At 42.6% G+C, this 22008-nt stretch overlaps 1 protein-coding gene across 2 annotated transcripts; it reads right to left on the reverse strand.

Moving 5' to 3' along the window:
• Positions 1–6819: 6819 nt before the first annotated feature.
• ETNPPL (ethanolamine-phosphate phospho-lyase) lies at positions 6820–21767 on the reverse strand. 2 transcript variants are annotated; one of them, XR_014515716.1, is made up of 13 exons: positions 21481–21628; positions 18922–19040; positions 18633–18792; positions 16792–16866; positions 16106–16199; positions 14869–14985; positions 12618–12700; positions 11605–11830; positions 10275–10429; positions 9876–9965; positions 9493–9623; positions 8296–8977; positions 6820–7956 (listed from the first exon to the last, which is right to left on the reverse strand). XR_014515716.1 is itself a non-coding variant. In XM_083459263.1 (13 exons), exons 1-13 carry the CDS (start codon positions 21534–21536, stop codon positions 7400–7402), a joined length of 1509 nt encoding a protein of 502 aa, XP_083315389.1. In that variant the 5' UTR covers positions 21537–21767; the 3' UTR covers positions 6820–7399. The 2 variants fall into 2 exon arrangements, 1 of the variants encoding a protein (XP_083315389.1); XM_083459263.1 differs by having other exon boundaries at positions 6820–7534; positions 8910–8977; positions 21481–21767.
• Between the last annotated feature and the right edge of the window lie 241 nt (positions 21768–22008).

Here is a 22008-nt window from a genome sequence, read left to right on the forward strand (position 1 = left end):
ATTACTTCCCCTGATCTAGATGCTATACTCACATTGGAAAGTGAGGGTAAAATTACTTAGAAATGAATGTCTTTCTTTCAGCAGCACTCTTGGGAGAGCGAGAATGGCCTCATGCAGGTCACCTTTGCAACAGTCATGGATCACATCACTGAAATGAAATGTTGAGAAATAGATATTCACATTTATCCAGCTTTTCAATTCTGTAATGAGCCTGAGTATCTATATTGTTCACATCAGCTTTCCACAATCCAGTGCCTTCCAGATGTTTTGGACTACAGCTCTCATAATCCCTGACCATTGGCTGTGCCTGGGCCAGATGGGAGTTGTAGTCTAAAACATTGTAGGGCCAAGGCTGGTCTACATTATCAAATTCATGTTGTGATTTAAAAAAAAAACCACATTGCTTTGAAGTGGGATGTATTTCCCAGTGTTAGTCTACACCACTACAAATATAATACAGATAGATAGAAACCTTGCTGCATTTGACAGGCATTGCTCACACTGATCACATCTTGCAAGTCCCAAAAGCTGTTCACCAGCTGTCTGTTTGCTTCTAGGTCCAGCTCAAAATGTTGGTGCTTGCCCTTAAATGGTTCCTGACCAAAGTACTTGAAGCAGATAATGGGAAGAATACATTACACTGGCTTGGTTTGAACGTAACACTAAATTGTGGTTTATAAACCATGGTTTGATTCGAGCATCCGAACCTGGCCCAGTGGCTTAACCATGCTCTATGTGCCATTGTTTGTTGTTGGGTAGAAACCCTGCTTAATGTTAACCATGGTTTAGCATTACAGTGGTACCTCAGGTTGCATATGCTTCAGGTTACATACGCTTCAGGTTACAGACTCCGCTAACCCAGAAATAGTGCTTCAGGTTAAGAACTTTGCTTCAGGATAAGAACAGAAATCGGTTTCTAGCGGTGCGGCGGCAGCAGGAGGCCCCATTAGCTAAAGTGGTGCTTCAGGTTAAGAACAGTTTCAGGTTAAGTATGGACCTCCGGAACGAATTAAGTACTTAATCAGTGAGGTACCACTGTACATATGACCTTGACCATTGAATTTGATGGTTTTCCTTGAAATTTATGTAGTATTGAACTTGCTTACAGAAACAGGGCATCTTGACTTTCATTTTTCGTTAATCCAAATATATAACAACGTAACCCAATGGATGTTTACTCAGAAATAACTCACACTGGTTTCAGTGATACTTATTCCCAGATCAGTAGATATACTATTGCAGCCTTGGTTGCTGAATCATGAGCTGAAGTAGCAATGTTGTTTGACCTTTCTGTGCCCTCTTTCTAAACAGCTGTTCTGTGCCCAGTAAGCATTTTTTCCTCCTGCCCGACCTTGCCCTGTGTCTACAAGTTCTCAGGAAGCCTGATAAAAGTTAAGTGGCTAACAGATTTTGGCAGATTTTCAAATGATTGGTTGTTGCATAAAAGGCAGAAAGGCAGTGCCTTTGCGTTATCCTGTGGAACTGTCACATTGCTATTGTAACAGAAAATTAGATGTAATGCAGGGATAGGGACACTGTAGCCCTCCAGACTCCCAAATCCATCAGCTCCAGGCGGGCTGGCCAATGGTCAGGGATTTGTAGTTCAACAGGCACCTGGAGGGCCACAGGTTTCCCATCCCTGTTGTAGTTTGGAGATCCATAGGAAAAGGCCACCTTTACGGTGCTGCTGTAGAGTCAGGATCTAGCGTTGCTCCAGCCCAATTTTTATTTTGCTCAATTCCTCATCCCAGGACCAGGCAACTATGAAAGATCCTTGGAGGCCTAACAATGCATCTGTTTTGTTCAGCACCAGAATTCTGTTGCATAAAATGAGCCTGTTCACAGAGACCGTGCTGTGTGTCTTCCTATGTTTACTGTATGTCATCTCCTACAGACACATTCATTATTGATTTCAGCCTATTTATTTACTTGCCAAAACCATCAGCCGTGACAAAAGAAGCTGTAACATTAATTATGAACAATATTTTCCATTCCAAGGCCTCTTCCGGAGAGCCCTTTCAGGGCCTAGCTGAAGTTACGCCTCAAGGGAACGCTGCTGCAAGTCCGAGGGAAATCATCTTCTAAAGACCTGCAGGAAGCAAAATTTCCTTGTTCCGCCAAGAGCACACTAGTTTTGAAACAAGCAAAAAAGGATATCAAAATAGGGACAGCACTGTGATGAGTGGCCCAGCAACCTGGTGGTGAATCAGACATGTCCTCCTGGGTTGATCATATAGGAAGCTGCCGTATATTATCTCAGTATTGCAGTGGGTCTCAAGGTTTACATGCACATTCTGAGCCCTTTCTGTAGATCCTGTGGTTTGGATCTGGGACTTTCCACATGCAAAGCAGATGTTCCGCTATTGAGCTACACCGTGGGCCACATCTGAACTGTGTATTCGTGCCTGTGAGTGTGCATACAAAGTGTGGGGTGGTCCCCCTCACTTTTAGCCTCCCTTCTATCATGCAGTCCCTGGGGGTTGCCCAAGGGTGAATGAGGCCAGTGCTTAGCTGCCCATGTTCTGAAGAATAAAATGTGCTGTATAACTGCTTGACACTAAAAACAAAGATTTGTGCCAACAGGTTTGCACACCCAGTTGGACTTTTGACTTCTGTTTATGAAAATAGTCTTTGAACAGCAGTTTCCAGCCCCAGATTGTGGGGGCGAAGCTGAGAGATAATGGCTTGCTTTCCAATAATTCTTGATTAAAATATGCAATTTCGGAGGCAGTAAAATCATCCAACAGGGATAGACTAACTCAGACATAAGGCAAAGGTGACAACTGACCTGTAATCAGATCTCTTGATGTTTCTGAGCATAATTACTTTAAAATATTAAAATCTCTGATTTTGATTGGCAGCAGAACTGGAAGTGGAGAGTGCGTTCTCTTGCTATTTTCCCTATCTAAATTCTTGCTGCCACAAAATTGCTGTTAGCCCATGCAAAGGAAAAATAAAATACAGGCTTAATACGGGTTCCTGAGTTTCCTTTCTACTGAGCTGATAGCTGCTGTTAGTTGGTGGGGATGTTTTAGATTAGATAAATGGTGTGGATGGGAGGACAGTTAAACATACCCTGCTACAGCTCCCTGCTCCAACTGCTTTTTGGTTTTTTTTGTTGTGAAGTCTGATCATGTCTATTTTGGGCATGAGAATGTACACCAACATGTCTCTTTCTGTGTGGCGTTTGGACTCCAGTGTGCTGAAACACTGGAACAGTACATTTTAGTTTCTTAGAATATGTAAGTTGCTCCTCCACCTCTGCTCAGTTGTATATTTGTAAATAAGTGCAAACATACATAGATGTTAAATGTTCCAAACTCACGACATCTCCTGCTTACCACATTCATTCCCATTTTCTTACTGGAAGGTAACCACATGCCTTACTTTGCTGATTAACAAACTACCGCTTGTGAAACATTAAATGTTCAGCTTACTTGTCAGACAAATATTTGTTTTCCGTGTGTGCTTCATTTTCCTTTCATGATATTAACAGAACAGGCCTACCTGCATAAAGTCGTTGCTTTTCCATTTAAGATTAATCTTGAAAATGGGACTTTTGTCTCAATTAAGAGCGTATCCAAAATCAGCAGTTCTTGTGGTAGAACAAACTTTTAATTTTACTTGTGAGTCAGTACTCTCAAGGTACTTGGCTAATAATAATAAACTTTTTTATTAGTCAAACAACCAAGCCTTGTAAAAACTCATTTAAACTCCTTTCTATAGAAAGCTGTAGATAAGCAGTACAGTTTATCTATAGAAAGGTGTATTATATAGATTTTCACAGTGTAACGTCTCATAGTAAAAACAAACCAATTTAGGAAACCTGTTCTCTAATCTGACATTCAAATGATTTATTTAATTAGAACCATACTGATTGAACCATAAGGATACAGTTTGAATTCCAGGTGTAGAATTACAAATTAGCTTCTCAGCAACTTAAAAGACTAACAAGCTTACTGTAATATGAAATTTTATAGGAAAGCCGACTGTGAAAATGAGGGATCTGTATCTTGGCAAGTTACTTTAGATAAATTTCAGCCTTACCTGACTAAAATGGCTGTATTGATCACAAACTTAATAGCAGCAGAGTCCGCAACAAAATGTTGCAGCATAGAGTGCAACATCTCCAAACTGTGTTCGTGATTCCAGCCACTCCATTCCTTACCCCAGCCCCTGATTTCTGCCTTCCCTCTGCTCTCCAAAGCCAATCAGTATTCCATGGGGAGGGGATATTGTTCCAAGCCCCACATATGGAGGGGAACACATCAATATTGACATTCAGCATTGATAGAGTCATACTGCACTGCTGCTAACATTTTCCACTCCAGAATCCCACTAATTTGAGTTGCAGAAATCTAGTGGGGAAAATCACAAAAACACAACCGCAGTGCTCGGCTCACAAACGTTTCCCATGCATTAGGTGCCTCTTGCCAGAAATTTTAGCTCAAGGGTGTCTGTGGACAAGCAACTGAGCAGGTCTACCTGTTTTGGGATACAGAATAGTAACAGAGATGGGAGCTTAGGTTGCTCTTCCTCATAGAGTTGAAGAGCTATCTTTGAATTAGACCTGCCCTGTTTTGTAGAAATTCCTTTTCTTGTGCTATCACTGACAGATAGCATAGTGTCTTCACAATGTTTTTGGAAATCGAATCCTCCCTTAAAGAGGGCATGTATTACGGTGAGACTTAGAAATCAACACCCTGTGTTGTGGGTGGGTACGATTGGTCAGCCACAACACCTGATTGGTAGGTCCCTCGTAGCTGGGTGCAGTCTGGCCAATGGGATGCAGTCCAAATGGTTCAAGGGACCTATTTATACCCATGCACGTGACCCAGAGCTTCCTCTTTCGGCGCGTGCATTTGGAACACCCGCCCACCTCTCCCTATTTTTAGGGCTTTGCACTTGACCTTGCTATGCCATCATGTGTTGTCTGTCGTTGGGACGGGCATGGCAGGAATTTTCCCGACTTGGCTGATTGGCTGTTGCCATCTGGGTTTCGCCTGCTGCATAGCAAATCGTCACAATTTGTAAGGTTGCGGATAGGCTCTGGTTCAGGTTATAGGGATGGGAGAACGCTTTCGCCATTCCTATGTGAAGGGTATTCCGCTAAAGGAATCCAGGGACTCAATTGTTTGTGCCTGAGTCTAGGCCAGGGGGACATTTGGGTGGCGGAGTTAGCCCATTCCTGGCTTTCCACTCATCCGGGTGTTCACCCTTGGCTGACCTATGCTGGAACCCTGAGTCAGCGCTACCTGCTTGGCAGGGATCTAGTCGAACCGGAGCCTATGCAACCAATCACTTTCTGCAATCAATAAAGTTGTGGCCTAAATTCTGCCAAAAACCAAACCAAAATTTGAGACAAGTGTGAATTTATTTAGCGGGGAGGTTTCTGGGTCTGAACATGCAAAGAGATCCCAGTACAGAGGGATGGAGTCAGGGCTGGATTTAGGTTTGATGAGGCCCTAAGCTACTGAAGGTAATGGGGCCCTTTATTTATGTGCAGCTGTCCTTTGTCCACAACAAATTGTCATTTTTTGTGTTGAATATACGCTATATGGTAATTTATGGACCTAATAGGTATCTAAAGCCATTTGCACCTAACAAAAAATGTATTTTATCAAAGTAATTGTTGAATTTATTTTATCAAAGTAATTTATTTTATCAAAGTAATTGTTGAACTGAAATACAATAAGCAGTATCCAGGTTTTTTTCCTTTAATTTTTTGGGGGGCCCCCAAGAGAATGGGGCCCTAAGTTATAGCTTGTTTACCTTATATGTAAATACGGCACTGGTTGGAGTGGATCTGAGACTACTGCACAGTCTTTTGAAACTTTCCCAAAGTTTACTTTTTTGTATAAGTAAATATTTATATACAGTGGTACCTTGGGTTATGAACTTAATTTGTTCAAGAGGTCCGTTCTTAACCCGAAACAGTTCTTAAACTGAGGCACGCTTTCACTAATGGGGCCTCCAACTGCCACCATGCTGCTGGCGTGTGACTTCCACTCGTATCCTAAGCAAATTTTGCTACGAGGAGCACCTACTTCCAGGTTAGCAGAGCTCATTACCCTAAGCGTTTGTAAGGAGGACGGTACGTAATCCAAGGTTCCATTGTAAAGGTAAAGTTTACTTTTACTTATATAAAGTAAACTTTATATAAACTTTACCTTTATATAAATCTGTCTATATCTGTATCTATATATAATTGTGCACAAATGTGGACTCTGTCTCCTAGGGGTGCTCACTATTACTTTTGCATAATTCAGAATGCTTGTGCACATTCAGCAATATGTGCCTGCAACCTCTGGACCATTACTCATCTTCTCCAAGAAAGGAATACCCATATGCATTAATCATGTTAATTTATAGCCAAGCCTAGTTTGAGATGAGTAAATGAGGCCAAAGATCAACTTTAAGAAGAATGTAACCTTACCAAGTAATTACTAAATATTGATGGTTATTCATTTCATGACACAATGACCTGTAGGTTAAAAATAGCTCTTTTTTTTTTTTTGGAATAAACAAGAGTTTCCAGTAAATGGAAAACAAACTGGTGTCCTAACAGAGTTCATAAACAACACTGATAACAGCAGAGATACAACCGACAAATATAGACCAAGAAGGCATACTGTCTAAATACAGCAGTGCTTTAAAGTTTTCATTTTCAATATAGTTAATACTGTACAATAATTATTATAAAATCTTTGTCATTGAATATTACAATATTGCTCCAGTGTGCATCCCTAGCTGGAAGGGGAAATTGTGTGTGGAAATAGGTGCTGTGTATGCTCCCTTTAATTTTTTTTTTAAAAAAAAAAATCTGAAAGCCATTTGAATGTGGGATTGGACTCACTCCCATCTCCACCAACAGTGCAACCCCACACATTCAGGAAGCAAGCTGCACTGAGTTCAGTGGAACATACTCCCGTGTAAATGTGGATAGGGTGTCAGCCTAAGAAGCTGATTGGCAGGTTTTCATGGAACACTCTTGGTTGTTCCATGTGTCCTCTGTTAGATTGCATGCAAGATTTACAAGATAACATTTCTATTTATTTCAGCATTGGCATGAATTGCCCCACCAGAAAGTTGCACAGTATAACAAATAAACCATTAAAACATGGGGAAATTATTAAAATCTCAATTCCGAACACTGAGATTCCAAAAGGACAAAGACACATCAGTGACTGCCAGTCAGCTAGACATCTGAAACAAATGAGGCCATGCTACCGTTGTACTGTGGCTGCAAAGCATGATGCTCCAAATTTAGACCATAAGTAAATGGATGCTTCATCATAATGTATAACTAGCCAATATTCTTACCAATTATTGCACAAACCCATACATCCTTAAACAAACCCAACTGTACATAGTTATTCTTATTTATATAATTTTCTTTTCATGTCCTGATCCTTTTGCAAGGCACTGTGTTGTTTTCAGCATAAAATCCATTTTTTTGTCTGCAGGCACTTCCATTGATATGGCTTATGCTTTCGTTGATGCATTCCAGCTGGGAACTCCCATCTGTGGGCATCTAAAACAAATGCACAATTTGATTGAATATGCAGATATTGGCATCAGCAGATATTTGATGTCATGGGAACTGCCAGAACCACATATTTTACAAGCCTGTGGTTCTAGGTTATCGGCATTCATTGGTGCAAAATGTAGAAGGGCTTGCTGGATTGGGCTAATTAATAGCCCATCTAATCTAGCACACTGTTCTCACAGTGGCCAACCAGATGGCTGTGGAAAAGCTGAGGCCAGGACCCAAGCACAAAACAGGTCCCTAATCTGAGATGTTTACTATCAAATTTTAGACATTGCATGAGACAGAAGAGAGGCAAGTGTAGCAAATCAGCAGAGAGATGAAGTATGCAAAGCCAAGGATAAGAACGGAATAATGTGAGCAAATGCAGCTGCATGCATGTAATTTAGGCATTATTTCAGTTATGACTATGGGTTATGCCAGGGGTCTGCAACCTTTAAGACAAAAAGAGCCACTTGGACCCGTTTCTGAAGAAAAAACAACAACTGGGAGCCGCAAAACCATTGCAACATTTAAAACATATATCTCTGGAGCCGCGATCTGACAGCGGGCGGGAAGGTGACGTCGGGGCGCTGCGTGACTAACGCACGCACTGCCCCCATGCGACGTCACAGCCAGTACAGTGCCCGCCACAGTGGGGAGTGTCAGGGCGCACAATGCACCTCCTCCCCCACTAGTATCCGCCCCGGAGCCGCGGCAAAGGTGTAAAAGAGCCACATGCGGCTCCGGAGCCGCAGGTTGCAGACCCCTGGGTTATGCCAATGGTTTATGGAATAGGTGAGTTTTGAGCTGCTTGTATGAGTGTTGGGAGGGGGGAGAGCATGGCATGACATAAAGTGTACTGAGAGAAAGCCCCAAACATGAAGTACGTGGGTGAAGTTTTATAAGACAGGAAAGTCTTCAGACAGCTCATAGGAACTTAGAAAGCTGTCTTATATTGAGTCAGGACAATGGTCCATCTAGATTAAAGGTAAAGGTAAAGGGACCCCTGACCATTAGGTCCACTCGTGACCGACTCTGGGGTTGCGGCGCTCATCTCGCTTTATTGGCCGAGGGAGCCGGCATACAGCTTCCGGGTCATGTGGCCAGCATGACTAAGCCACTTCTGGCGAACCAGAGCAGCGCATGGAAACGCCGTTTACCTTTCTGTTGGAGCCGTACCTATTTATCTACTTGCACTTTGACGTGCTTTCCAACTGCTAGGTTGGCAGTAGCAGGGACCGAGCAACAGGAGCTCACCCCGTCGCGGGGATTCGAACCGCCGACCTTCTGATCTGCAAGTCCTAGGCTCTGTGGTTTAACCCACAGATTACTTTTGTCTACATTGACTGGCAATGTCATTTTGGGGTTTCCAACTTACTTTTCTTTTACTCCGTATACTTGTTGGTAATTCATCTCTGGTCCTGTTTATTGTTGAATCTTCTAAATCTGGGACAAGAGGGGGGAGTAGGTTTTCCATCATTAGGTACAGAAGTCACAAAGTGTAAAGAAAAAGTTCGTGTGGTTTTAAATAATAGCTTATTTTCTTGTAGGACTAGATAAATTTCTTTAGAATTCACTTAAGACACGTTTCAGCAACAAGCAACCTATCCGCAACTTACAACTAAGAGTTCACCTGGGAGCTGAAATGATCCTGGCTGAATCAGTCCAGGTTCTGCAATCTACATAATCTAATGTTGCATCTCCAACTATGATCAGACATCTCCACAATGGGTCACAAGCTTACACTGACCACTAGCTCTTGTCTGATTTTGACATCTGGAGTTGCCAAGTCTTTCCTATATCTTTTGATGTGCCAAGACACTAAGAAAGGCTACAGCCACCGCACCCTTTCTCCCTCCTTCCCCAGTTCTCTGCCACACTCTTAACTACCTCTGTTACCTATAGAACAAAATTGGAGGCCATATATGCAAAGGAACCGGTAGGCATGCAAGAATGCTTACCTGTGAGGATCTCATCAATCTGATCAACTACAAACTTTGCATCTTCCATAGTGAAGCACATGGGTGGCTTAAATTTCAAGATGTTTCGATAAGGTCCATCAGCACTCAGAAGAATCCTCAGTTCTTTCAGCCTGATTAGAAGGGAACACAGATTTAATTTGGAATGCAAACTCCAAAATGCATTTAGGTATGTGAAATTATAACGCAGTCAGTCCCTTTTAAAGCTGTGTTTCATGATTCTGGGTAAATCATGAAGGCATCTTCAGTTGCTCAGCCCTGACCTGACTATGAATTTCAGCTCCTTCAGTTTGAATGTCTAGCCTGGAAGTTGTAAAGTTAAAACTGATGAAAAGAACGTCTAAAGCAAGCCAGTATATATTTACTTGTAGATAATATGCTGGGCCTCAGCAGTGGCAGGCGTTCTCTTTTGTCGATCCTTCACAAGATCCACTCCAACAAACAAACCAACACCTCTGAAAAATATAAAGAAAAGGGAGGGAATCAGAGGTGCAGCAATCAAATCTCAGTGTTGCACAAAAGGCACACAGCTCCAAATAGTTTTGCAAAGTAGTGTGGTAGGTCTCTTGTACAAAACAGTTATCTGATCTGTTATTCAGTAGTTGTCAGTGGTGGGGGGTGGGGGTGGGTATGATTGCACCCACCACTGGAATGCGTCTCCTGGGTCTTCAGACGGCAATGCAGTCCTTGGATTGAAGAAGCCACCCCTAGTTATACATTCTTCTAGATCTTAAAACTTTTTATGTTGACCCTGTTGGGCCTACCTGACATCTCCCACCAGTGGATGCTTTTCTTTTTGTTCCTTCAGTAGTCCAGTGAGATAGTTTCCAACACGTGTGGCATTCCCTTGGAGATCTTCTTTTTCTATCACGTCCAAAACAGCCAGTCCAATTGCACAGGACACTGGGTTGCCCCCAAACTGAGGGGGGGAAATGACCAAGAAGAAACAGGTTATTGCTGCCTCACTTATTTTTTCCTCCAAAGATTTTGGTGAATGTTTTGAGCAAGACGGGGCTTGGCATCAGATTATTTTCTTAGGCAAACAAGAAATATTGGGTGCAAATTCCCTTCTATCTTTTTAACTTGCACCTTATGTGGTGCTACGGAGTGTCATATTTCTTCTTCACAGTTTCTATTTTGAAAAGTTTGAAGGGAGTAAAACACCACAGGGTTTGTACTGCTTTCCTACATAGAGTAAAGCTTTGCTATAACTTAGGCTCCTGCTTCACTTTTAAATAAATAAAACAATAAGCACCATGTACTGGTTTTACATATACACACAAAAGACCATGTGCTCAATATTATTTGCATGACGAAGCTGTACATTGTCAATCAAAGTCTCATTTAGACATTAAGAAGCTCAACCTGAGCATCTATTCATTATGAGACTCAATTGCTTCATGCATGATATTGCAAACGTATGGTCAAATCTTACTAGGCTGAATATTTCCTATCGCCTTTTGCTTAATGGGGAATTGAGAGCACAACTGTCTTCCCCACCCTCCTGGTGTGCTACCAGTGTCTTCAAAAGATAATACTTCATGCCTATGCAGCAGTGCTGTGTGGAGATGAGATGGGGTTGGGGCAGCAGTGAGGGCAGAGGAACTCTGTGTTGGCAGTGCTGGCCTACACAGTAGCATCCTGTCACTGCTGCTCCCCCACCCCCTGGGCCACTGCTGCACCTATGGGCATAGAATCCAAAGGACATTGGCCCAGATTGCATGAAGTTCTGCCAAATGGATGGAGAGGGCAGGTGCTATTTCCCTTCACACCATACATAAGAGATAGATCAGGGCCAGATGTTGCCTGATGCTGTTGTCTAAACTGGGTGAACTGGCTTCACTGAAAAGCATTATTTGAGTCATTACTGGGTGCTCTGAACATTCTTTCTGTAACAATCTATGATGGTGCAATTATGCATGCCAAGTCAATGAACAAGCCCCTATAACAGATGCGGCCTTCCAAACATTGCTGAACTACAACTCCCATCATCCCTGGGCTAAGGATCATTGCAGTTCAGCAACATCTGGAGAGCCAAAGTTTCCTCATACCCGATTTCTAACTATAAATGATGATAATGGAAGAGAAGCTCACCGTATTGAAGTACTCCAGTCCAGAGGCACCAAAAGCTTCTGCAATCTCTCTGGTGGTAACTACACAAGACATGGGATGGCCATTGCCAATTGGCTTCCCCATAGTGACAATGTCAGGCACAAAGTCTTCGCCTTGTAGCTGGAATCCCCAGAATTTTTTTCCAACTCGACCAAAACCGACCTGGACTTCATCAGCTATGAAAACTCCACCCGCTTTGTGGACAGCACTGAAAATAAAAAGGGAACAGAACAGATGTCTCACTGTGATGTGTCACTATCATGTAGGAGCGTTTACATGAAGACTTCAATTATGGTCCTGCAAGGGGCATTTACAGCTGAGAATTCAGAAAAGTGCTTATCAGGCCATATGCTCTTTATAGCATGGCCAGAAGATGGATAAAGTTGACCTGAGTTCACTCTGTCCAGTCACAGAAGGATATGTGTGGTCTAGAAATATTGGATAAAAAGATCTGATACACACAATGTGCAGGGCCTCCTGTATTCTCAAGTTCTAGGAATGATGTACCATGTGATTTTTCTTAATGTGCAGATCACCTCAGAACTACTGTGCAATAAGAAGTCATGCTGTTCATTGCAACTAGCCCAGAATCCTGTTCTCTCAGTGGGTCAACCAGTTGCCTATGGGAATCCCATAAGCAGACTGTGATAACACATTAACTGGCTAGTAGCCATGAATAACCTTATCCTGTCTAGTCCTCTTTTAAAGCCATCCAATTTGTCTGCCATCACTGAACTTTGAGCAATACTTATATTCCTTATGTACCACCCCACCAACTTATTGGCCTTGGATTGAATTGCCAAAAGCTACTTTGAGAGAGGCATCTCTTGTTACTGGGCAATATTTATTTACACAAATAAAAAAAATAATCGTAGCAGTTTTAAATTTCAAGGAACAAAGATTAAAGCTACACAAAGAACCAAATAAGTAGACTCTTCCTGTGATTTTCAGTAAGTAGCCTGCTGTAAGTAACCCATCCCAAGCACTATACATACTCTGCCACTTTCTGGAAATAGCCTGCAGGTGGAATTACTTGGCCTCCGCAACTCTGCATGGACTCAGCAATAAAGGCTGCAATCTAAGTAAGAGAAGATGTTATAAGAAGAGCATTCCTCTGCTTACTCGTTTGCAAATGAAACAACAGCTACAGGCACGAACCCTATGAAAACAGGCGAGATAAATGAATATGCAGTTTGGATAGCTATGTTGCATCTTGAACAGCTGTGAGCAACAGTAACGACAACAAAAATGGCAGAGGTGCCCACTTTTTCAATGCCAGGGCAAGCATCCAGCATAATTCTACAGCTCATGATTGACCCAATGCTCAAAGTCTTGGATTTACTGTGCACATTTATTTAAAAACTCATTTAGTCGGCCTACTCTTGCAGAATACAAATGTGATACTGGAAGTATCTGATGGGTTCACTGTTCTGATGAGTTATTTATTATCTATTTATTATTAATGATTGTCCACATTTCAATAATTTAATTACTAAAGGTGCTTTATAGTCTTTATATCAGCTTCACCCTGTGAACTCGTGAACCTCCACCAGCTTCATTCACATGGCATTCTGTGATAGCCGATTTAACCCCTTTCCTGTGGCTCAAAATTGGAAACAAACAAATGCATTGAAGATGTGCAGAGCTGTATTTTGGGCACCCCTGCTTCAGAAGAAGAAGGAGGAGGAAAACGTATGCAGAGCAAATCAGGATGAGGCATTTGACAAAAACACAGAGCCTACAGCTGAAGTGATTCCAGTAGCTAGGAATGAAAACAAACAAACCAAAAAAGGTTATTTGGGATCAGGAATCAACATCAGCAGATCAGATAGACTGGAACTGGAAGCTTACATTTTCTGCATTCAGCATTATGCCTTTGTTCTCCCCCAAGTCTGCCTGGAGGGTAAGCCCAAATCTGCTATTTAACTGACTGCCTCCCTCACTCTTGCACAACCCTCCCCGAGTATCAGCCAGAGGTCCATGCAAGCTTGAGCAGTGCCGTCTTCCTGGAAAGAAGGTCGTGTGGTAACGTGTAAAGAAGCGTACACTATATTCGAAGAGGTATACTACAGCCAGACAGTAGGAGGCTCCCCATAGTCTGTGAAACTTTATCAACTGCTCCTGGCAGAGGTCTACGGCACCAGAACCTATGAGGAAGATAATGCGAGGGGGAAGGGAGGAAACAGACAAAGGGGGGGGAAATAGAAACTATCCGTTAGTTTCTTTGTTTAAAATCTCAATAAGGAATTAAAGACAGATGGGTGGGCTCCTCTGGACTTTAAGGTGATGGGGAAATAGTGGCTCCAATCACTACCGGTGGGCATTTTAGGTTGTTTTTATTCTTGTATTGTATTGTTTGCTTTTGTAAGTTCCTTTGAGTTCACCTTTCTGGAAAAGAAGTGACTAATAATAACAAGCCTCCATGCCAGTTCTAGAAATATCTCTCCACACCAAAGTCAGCAAGTTCCTATATCATTACTCGTGTTAAGATGCTATGTTTTAAATCAACAGCTTGCTTTGCCATTTTGTCAACTGCTTTGAGTGTAATTTTTTGTTCACATGAGCTAGCATTTAAATTCATGTCTCTGGATCCTCAAAGTGCAACATTCCACTGGATCCTACTGATTTTCTTCTCTTTGCACTGGGACACCCCCGTGAGAAATTCTGAGACGCTGCTGGGCTTTTATATATTTCTTCTTGTTAATCTGTTTGGTAGTTTGTATGATTTTATGTGGTTGCAAAAATAAATAAATGTAACCCCTTTTAGGCATGAGGGCTCAAACTGGGTGGGGATTTTAGGAACAGAGGCTGTACACTGCAGTGCATTATATCCTGTGCCTGTTAACTGTTGCTACATACAGCCCCATAAATTTTAGCAAAAGTTCTATGTGCAGTTTCAGAGCACAATCAAAATAGCACTTTATGCTTTAGGCCTGCTCTTACGTGTGAAATGGAGGTTTAGATTTATTTATTCCTTTCTTCTTCTTTACTCAATCCTTACCCATTATTTTCTTGTGAGAGTTTTCAATGCAAGTTAGGGGGGGGTAGAAGGCACCTTAAAATCCAGGAATCCAGTAAAAACAAAAGAAATTCCAGCTATATAAAGCAGTCAAGTTCACCTAATTGAGCATTTTTCAGGACACAATCTGAGCAGGCTTTCATGTCAGGGAGTTGGACTAGATGATCCTCAGGGTCCCTTCCAACTCTACAATTCTATGATTCTATGTTCCTCCGTTGTTCACATACCTTGCGGCCGTTCTTCTGAGCCTCTTCAATTATCTTTTTCACATCATCGGCATAAGCGCTTCCTGGGTCTGGATGGTCCTCTCTATATTTTCCTCTGTATATATCTGGTGAAGGAGCCTAAAGAGTGGCAAAAGAAGATTTGAAATCTTTGAATGCACTGTCCTTGGCTCCTCCTCCGACAGGAACAAAACTGGCCTTAAAAACCCTATTTGGTGTGCACCTCATGTAGGACATCTTCTAAATCTTCCCACAGCAGGTTAATAAGAAACCATGCATCAGAGGCACAAGAGGACCTTAACATTTCCAGTATTTTAATGTATAGGTCCACAGGTTTTCCGTATCCCTGGCTTTCCAGGAAGTGGGACAGAAGTCAAAAACGACAAAGAACTGAGACCATAATAACATACACTGACTCATATCTAGTTCAATATCTGTTCTCAAGAACCCCCTATTAGATGCTTGGAAGAGCAATCTTCTGCTGCTTGTCCCCATGATCTAAAAGGGTGCCGGGCTGAGGGGGAGCACAAAATAATTTAAAAACTTATATTTATATGGATAAATAAGGGTAAACTGCACCAAAAAGAATTATTGTGAAAATAAGGGGGAAGGGGCACAAAAAATGGTCCTCACTCAGGGAGCTATATTACTAAAGTCTGCCCCTGTTGTCCATCAGCCTAATTGACATCAGTCTGAAGGGGCTCCAAAGTGTGCAGGGATCTGTGTGTGCAGGGATCCGTTCAAGCTTATCATGGGGGGAGGGTGCATTGGCATCTAGAAGGCAGGATGTTTCTGATTTCCAGATCTTGGGGCCTGCTCATGCTGAACCTTGCAAGAGAGCTATGCTTACTAGCCACTGTCAGATTTATTGTCCATGAATTCCTCATGATAATTAGGAGCCACTTCTTAAGAGATTCTTGGATACAGAAACCTACGGGGGGGGGGGGGGTTTAAAGCATGCTTTTTTCTACTGTAGGTTAGCATGCATTTTCTTTTTAATATACACAAGCAGGTATCTTGCATTTTTCAGGACAAAATATATCTCTGTCCATATACAATTCATCTTGTAAGAAGCGCCCCGGGCTTCTTACATTGATTAGGCCAACCTAAATATCACTAAATAGTATCTATTGATTTTTGTGGAGGTATTGCTGTGCAGTTTAGCTTTGCATTTCATTTGTATCTGCAATGAATAGAAATATGCTAAGGGCAGTAAGAATCCAGCATAATAATTACTTACCACATGTACAAATTCCTTTTTGGCCTCTTTCCCCAGTTGATTAAATTTATATGGACTGATGTCAATCAGCGATGTAACATGGCCATGATAAGCACTGAAATAGAAGATGAATGCAAAGTGACCCCAGGGTGTGAAAGAGTTCAACAGAAGCAGACTCTGTTACAGGCTAGTTTTGCACATGTTTTACATAAGTTTTGCACCTAAACTGACAAAGAATCTCAGTTTAACCTTAGTTTTCTATATGTGGTGCCACTACAGCAACATATTCAATGTCGTTGTTCACAATTTTCATTGTTTTTAATATTTATTATTATTGAACTACAAATGCAAATATTCTCTAATTAATAGGAATTAGTAGACTGTTTCCCTCTATGACATACAACTATGCAGAGGCAACCCCTTCCTCACAGAAACGGATGAGTCAAAACAGAGGTTTGAGTTAAAATGAAGAAGTCTTGATGAAGTTAATGGATACATTTATTTACAGATCACTGTGTGCAGATCAGTGACCTCATTTGAGGTGAATGAGAAACTAACTGTGATCAGGGAAGCTCCATGCATGCAGAATCTTCTTGTATGGGGCTCTGGGTGCTTGGCTACAGACTGAACAGTCATTACAGTAGCACATGACCCATCTGCATCATGTTGCAACGAACTGATCTCATCCATACCATCAGCATACTTACTGGTCAAGTGTAATCACGTCTTGGTGGCCCCTGTATTGGCGGGCCAGGCGCAAAGCGAGATCATTTGCTTCAGATCTGCAGGACAAAATTAGAATGCAATGAAAGCAGCTATTATAACAGGAGAGCCACATAATAAACTTTTTTAAGCCAAAGATAAAATAACTCCAGACAGGCATATGTCAAACTCTAATCCCCTAGAAATGATTAATAGCACACCTATTGGATTCAGAGTGAAAATGTTGAATGAGGGCAGGATTCTCTCTGGGTTGGAAAGCCAAAGAGTTGCTTCACATGGACCCACACATGGAAATAAAATCGTAGAGTTGAAAGGGACCTACAAGGGTAATCTAGTCCAACCCCCCTGCAATGCAGGAATCTCAACTAAAGCATCCCATAGCGATCACATCTAAACCTAGGTGAATTCTGCACATTTGTTCATGTCTTGATTATCATAAAATCTACAGCTGGACACAAAATATGAACTTGTGAATAGCTCAGCTTTGGTTTACATTGCTAATCTTGAGGGCTGCCCAGGAAAATGAGGGGACATACAGGTTGTGGACATGATCTGGTGCCGCCTGTATGTGAAGCCTTCCCATTCTATGAAGAGATGTGGCCCGCTGTGTACACAGAACATCACTTGCTGAGGAGCCCCTGTGGGTATGGAGCTCACTGAATGCATTGGAGCTGATGGGAGGAATTCCTTGGACTGATCCAAAGAGGCCTGGGAGAGGGAGAGACAGTTCCGCATTGCACAATCTGGTTGTTTTGCATTTGGAGAAACCCTCGCGCTGCAATCTGTTGTTTCCTTTGCAGCAAGCTTCTTCCTGTGTTTTGTATCTGGTAAAACTGATTGTATCTAGTGAAACCTTCTTCTGCAGAGATTTCATTTGCAGAGTCATAACCCTTATCTGCTGAAAGTACAGAGCCTCAGACTAGGATTAGGAAAACCCAAGTTCAACTCAACCATGAAGCTTTCCCCCCATTGTCTCTCAGCCTACCCCACAGGGTTGTTGCAAGAGTAAAATAGGAACAAGGGAAACATAATAATAATAATAATAATAATAATAATAATAATAATAATAATTTTATTTATACCCCGCCCTTCCTGGTTCAAAAACTGGGCTCAGGGTGGCTAACAACAAATTAAAAACAATTGTAAAAGCAGCATAAAATACAGTATAAAACATGAATAACAATAAAATAAAATTCAGAAATCACTTTAGGGGAAATAAATATTAAATAATCCCCAGGGCTAGCTGGCTGAATTGGTCCTACTTGGGCCAGTGAGGAGGCCAGGGGATAATTAGCTGTGGGGTCTCAGAGCAGGTGATCTTCATAAAAGGGGAGGGGAAGGGAAGAAGGGAAATAAAAGACCAGGCTGAATTCAAATTAAAGGCCAGGTAGAATAGCTCTGTCTTACAGGCCCGACGGAAGGAGGTTAAATCCTGTAGGGCCCTAGTCTCACGGGACAGAGCATTCCACCAGGTCGGAGCCATCACTGAAAAGGCCCTGGCCCTGGTGGAGGATAGTCTGACTTCCTTAGGGCCCGGGACCTCTAAACTATGGTTATTCATGGACCTTAAGGTCCTCTGCAGGGCATACCAGGAGAGGCGGTTCCACAAATAAATATGCATGCATAGATGAGATAGAAATGTAAAAGATAAACAGATACTATGGCCATATGAATTTTTGCCCACATGAAGACCTGGGCACAACCTTAGAAAGCCCTATATTTGTTAACTCTGTTCTCTCATCATCTCCCAAAGCTGTTAAAATGTGGAAGTTAATTTATACAAGTTTCCAAAAGATAATAGCAATGAAAAGTCCTTTAGCCATACCCAGAGTTCACGAAGTAGCAAACAGAGAGAGGCTCTGGGAGGGTCGCAGTGAGACGCTTGGCATACTGGACCAGATTGTCATGCAGGAAGCGAGAATTGGTGTTGAGTAACTCCATCTGTTTCACTGCAGCCTTGACCACATCTGGATGGCTGTGTCCAACTGGAAAGGACCAAGCGAAGAGAAGTCAGTGAACCCATTTGAGAGTACCTGAAAAAAGACCCCAAATCTACCTAAAATGAATGGGAGCACTTTAAAAGCTGTCAACATATATTACGCCATAGTTCTTACCATGTGCTACGTTGTTAATGCAGTCCAAGTATTTTTCTCCATTCTCATCAAACATATACTGCCCACGGGCACACACAATCTTAATGGGGTCCTTAGCAAAGAAGACCTTGCACGAGGGCCTGAAAAGCACAAAAGCATTGCTTTAGTTTAGGTCTGCTGAAAAGCTCCTTCTCCAGACCACTGCATACACTTGTACAAACACGTAAATGCAGCAAATTCATTATGGTCTATCAGGAGTCCTCAAGCATTGTCCTGGAAAGACTCAGTCAGTGAAGGGAAAATAGTAAATTATGTTTTTCCAAGTGTAAATATGGCTGGCTTCATGGAACACTCATCATAGTACAGTGGTACCTCTGGTTAAGTACTTAATTCATTCTGGAGGTCCGTTCTTAACCTGAAACTGTTCTTAACCTGAAGCACCACTTTAGCTAATGGGGCCTCCTCCTGCTGCTGCTGCTGACACGCCACCAGAGCACAATTTCTGTTCTCATCCTGAAGCAAAGTTCTTAACCCGAGGTACTATTTCTGAGTTGGCGGAGTCTGTAACCTGAAGCGCATGTAACCTGAAGTGTATGTAACCTGAGGTACCACTCTACAGGAATTGCCTTAGGGAAAATTTGGTATCTCTTCCCACCTGTGAAAAGGACAATAACTTAAATGTGATATATTGCTCAACACACCAAGCCAATCTCCAAATAACAGAGTTATTTTGGACATGCACAGGGTTTTGTTCCCTCACCACAAACAGCATAGACTGGGGAAATTGGGAACCATTCATTAAGGATCAAACCCGCCACACAAAAAAGGCTCCATCCATTTCCTCTTCCACACTCTCCATTGGGTGCATACAGCTGCTTCCATGAGAGAGCTGTCTGCACAGCAGGGCTGCTAATGGGGAAGGGAGGGGTTCCCAGTGTGTCTGTAGGGATTCCCGTGCATTAAGCAGTGTGCATGAGAAGGGGAGAACAATGCAACGTGGAGTAAGTCTCTTCCTAGGTTTTTTTAATGAACCACAAGAAGACAGCCCCAAAGAATTGAGCCCTAACCTTTTGTTTGTTTTGGCTGGCCTTTTGTATCTTTAGCTGGTTCCCAGCTTCTACTGTATGCCAATGGAGCCAAAATAGCTTATTATTGTATTAAGGATGAAATAATAATCCAAGGGAGACAACAACTCTCAGAGTTTGCACAGAACTTTTCGCCTCTCTGGCAGGCAGAATTCCAGGCTTGGCTTTGCAAAACGCCCAGGATCCACTTGGGTTATGCAAGGACTGTGAGTACAGTGTATCAACTGGTTACACAATCTTGCATGCTTGTTTAATGCCACTGACATCACATGCACCTCTGTGCATTTACTGCACTTGTCCAAGTTTCCTTTGGAAGGTCAAACACTGATCCACCTTCCTGGCTGTTAATCTGACTATTTATACAGGGGTTAGATAAGGGCACAGATGTCCTATGCACAGAGGCAAAGGAGATTTTTTGGACTGCCAGATGGGGTTTTGTACAGTATTCAAGCATTAGACCCCAGAGTATCACACCCCAGAGAAGTGAATAATTTTCATTATCAGCAGGGCTTCAGCTGATTGCGTGGCAAAGAGAGAGAGAGAGGGGGGGAGGGCATTTGTAAGTGTCACTGAAAGTGTAGCAGTTCCCCATTTTTGTTTCTAATAAATATTTTTTTTAAAAAAAGGTTTGGATTTTTTTTTAGAAATAAGCCTCCCTAGAAAGTGCTAAAAACTTTTTAAAGTGTTCTTTTTTTAAGGGGGGGGGAGAAATTAGGTAAGCAATACGACCTACCAAAAGTTAAGTGCTTTAAAAGACTTAAATTCTATGCAAACTGTGGGTCCGAACATCTGCAAAAATGCACAGATTTGCACTGAAATCTCCAAACAAGCAGGCTGCAACTTCCATGGATTTCAAGAGGAGATTTTAAAGCATGTGCTTGACTTTCCCATTGAAAGTGTTGCTTTTAAATCCTTTCTATTTCTATTTAAGTGTTGCTTTTAAATCCTTTCTATTTATGAAAAAGAAAATATTCGTGATAATTCAAATGATCAAATACGGATCCTTTCAGAAAATGTGACAATTTAGGGCTATGAAATACGTTAGTGCAAGATAATGTCAGAGGCTTTTTATACAGGGAAAGTGGCAGTTCTGCGGATGGCAGGGACAGGGCAAAGAAGGTTTTGGTAGGTTGATTTCCACCCCCTTTCGATTTGGTTCAGAGTTTGATCTGGCCAGGATGAGTGTAGACCTTGATTCTGCACCCCACTCCCATCCGCAGAGAGATCCCGGCCACCATCTCCGCTAGAGAGATCTTTTGCAGGTCGCCTTTACCGCGCAGGCAGAGGACCTGCCGGGGTCTGTTAGCTGAGTTCTACGGATGAGTGGCAGTATACAAATTTAATAATAAATAACAATCGTGCCGGAGGAAGAATGAGAGCGATTGCAGAATGTGGGGTGGAAAGTTGGGAAGTTTTTTTCTGGGGCGCGCGAGAGTTTTGCATGCCTGCGCCCTCCGCCCCTCTCGGCCCCCCTGGCTTTGCGCCTCTGGCTCACCCGATGTGCTTCTTCCGCAGCTCCAGCGTCTCTGCCTTGCTGTACATCTCCATCATGCCTGGTCTCGCGCGCCTGCTCTCTCTCTGCAGCCCCGGGGATCTCGCCCTGCGCTGCTCCCGGGCAGCCGCCTTCGCCTTTTATCCCATGCCCGGCAGGGGCCGCCGCGTCCTTCGCCCAGGCCCCGCCTCCTGCGCGCCGCCCATCTCCGCGCCACCCGCCAAAAGTGCCAAGGCTGGCTTCCAGCCACCTCTTCTTTACCCGCACGAGGTAGTCCTCAAACCACCCCACTCCGGAGTATTCCACACCCCTCTTTCAGCCCGGCTGGTCTTCCCACCACCGTCTCTCCACTGGAATATTTCCCTGGGGTTAGATCCGTTCAGTCCGTTGCAGCAAAGAGCAAGCAGGGAATAAATAAATAAATAAGGTCGTTATTCTTGACTGTTTGGAAGCCGCTTTGAGATTCATTGCAGTGCAAAGCGGCACAGAAATATAATCCAAATCAACCAATAAGATAGCTCAGTGGCAGGG

This window comes from Podarcis liolepis (genome assembly GCF_965112155.1).
Source record: "Podarcis liolepis genome assembly, chromosome: 9".
Lineage (NCBI taxonomy): Eukaryota > Metazoa > Chordata > Lepidosauria > Squamata > Lacertidae > Podarcis > Podarcis liolepis.

What these genes read in the sequence shown, in the direction of transcription:
- ETNPPL (XM_083459263.1), bottom strand. Translation starts at nt 21,536, where the DNA reads ATGATGGAGATGTACAGCAAGGCAGAGACGCTGGAGCTGCGGAAGAAG. An exon ending in CTGCGGAAGAAGCACATCGG is followed by an intron (nt 19,041 to 21,480) that starts GTGAGCCAGAGG and finishes TGTGCTTTTCAG; the next exon opens with GCCCTCGTGCAAGGTCTTCT. An exon ending in TATTTCCAGAAAGTGGCAGA is followed by an intron (nt 11,831 to 12,617) that starts GTATGTATAGTG and finishes TTTTATTTTCAG; the next exon opens with TGCTGTCCACAAAGCGGGTG.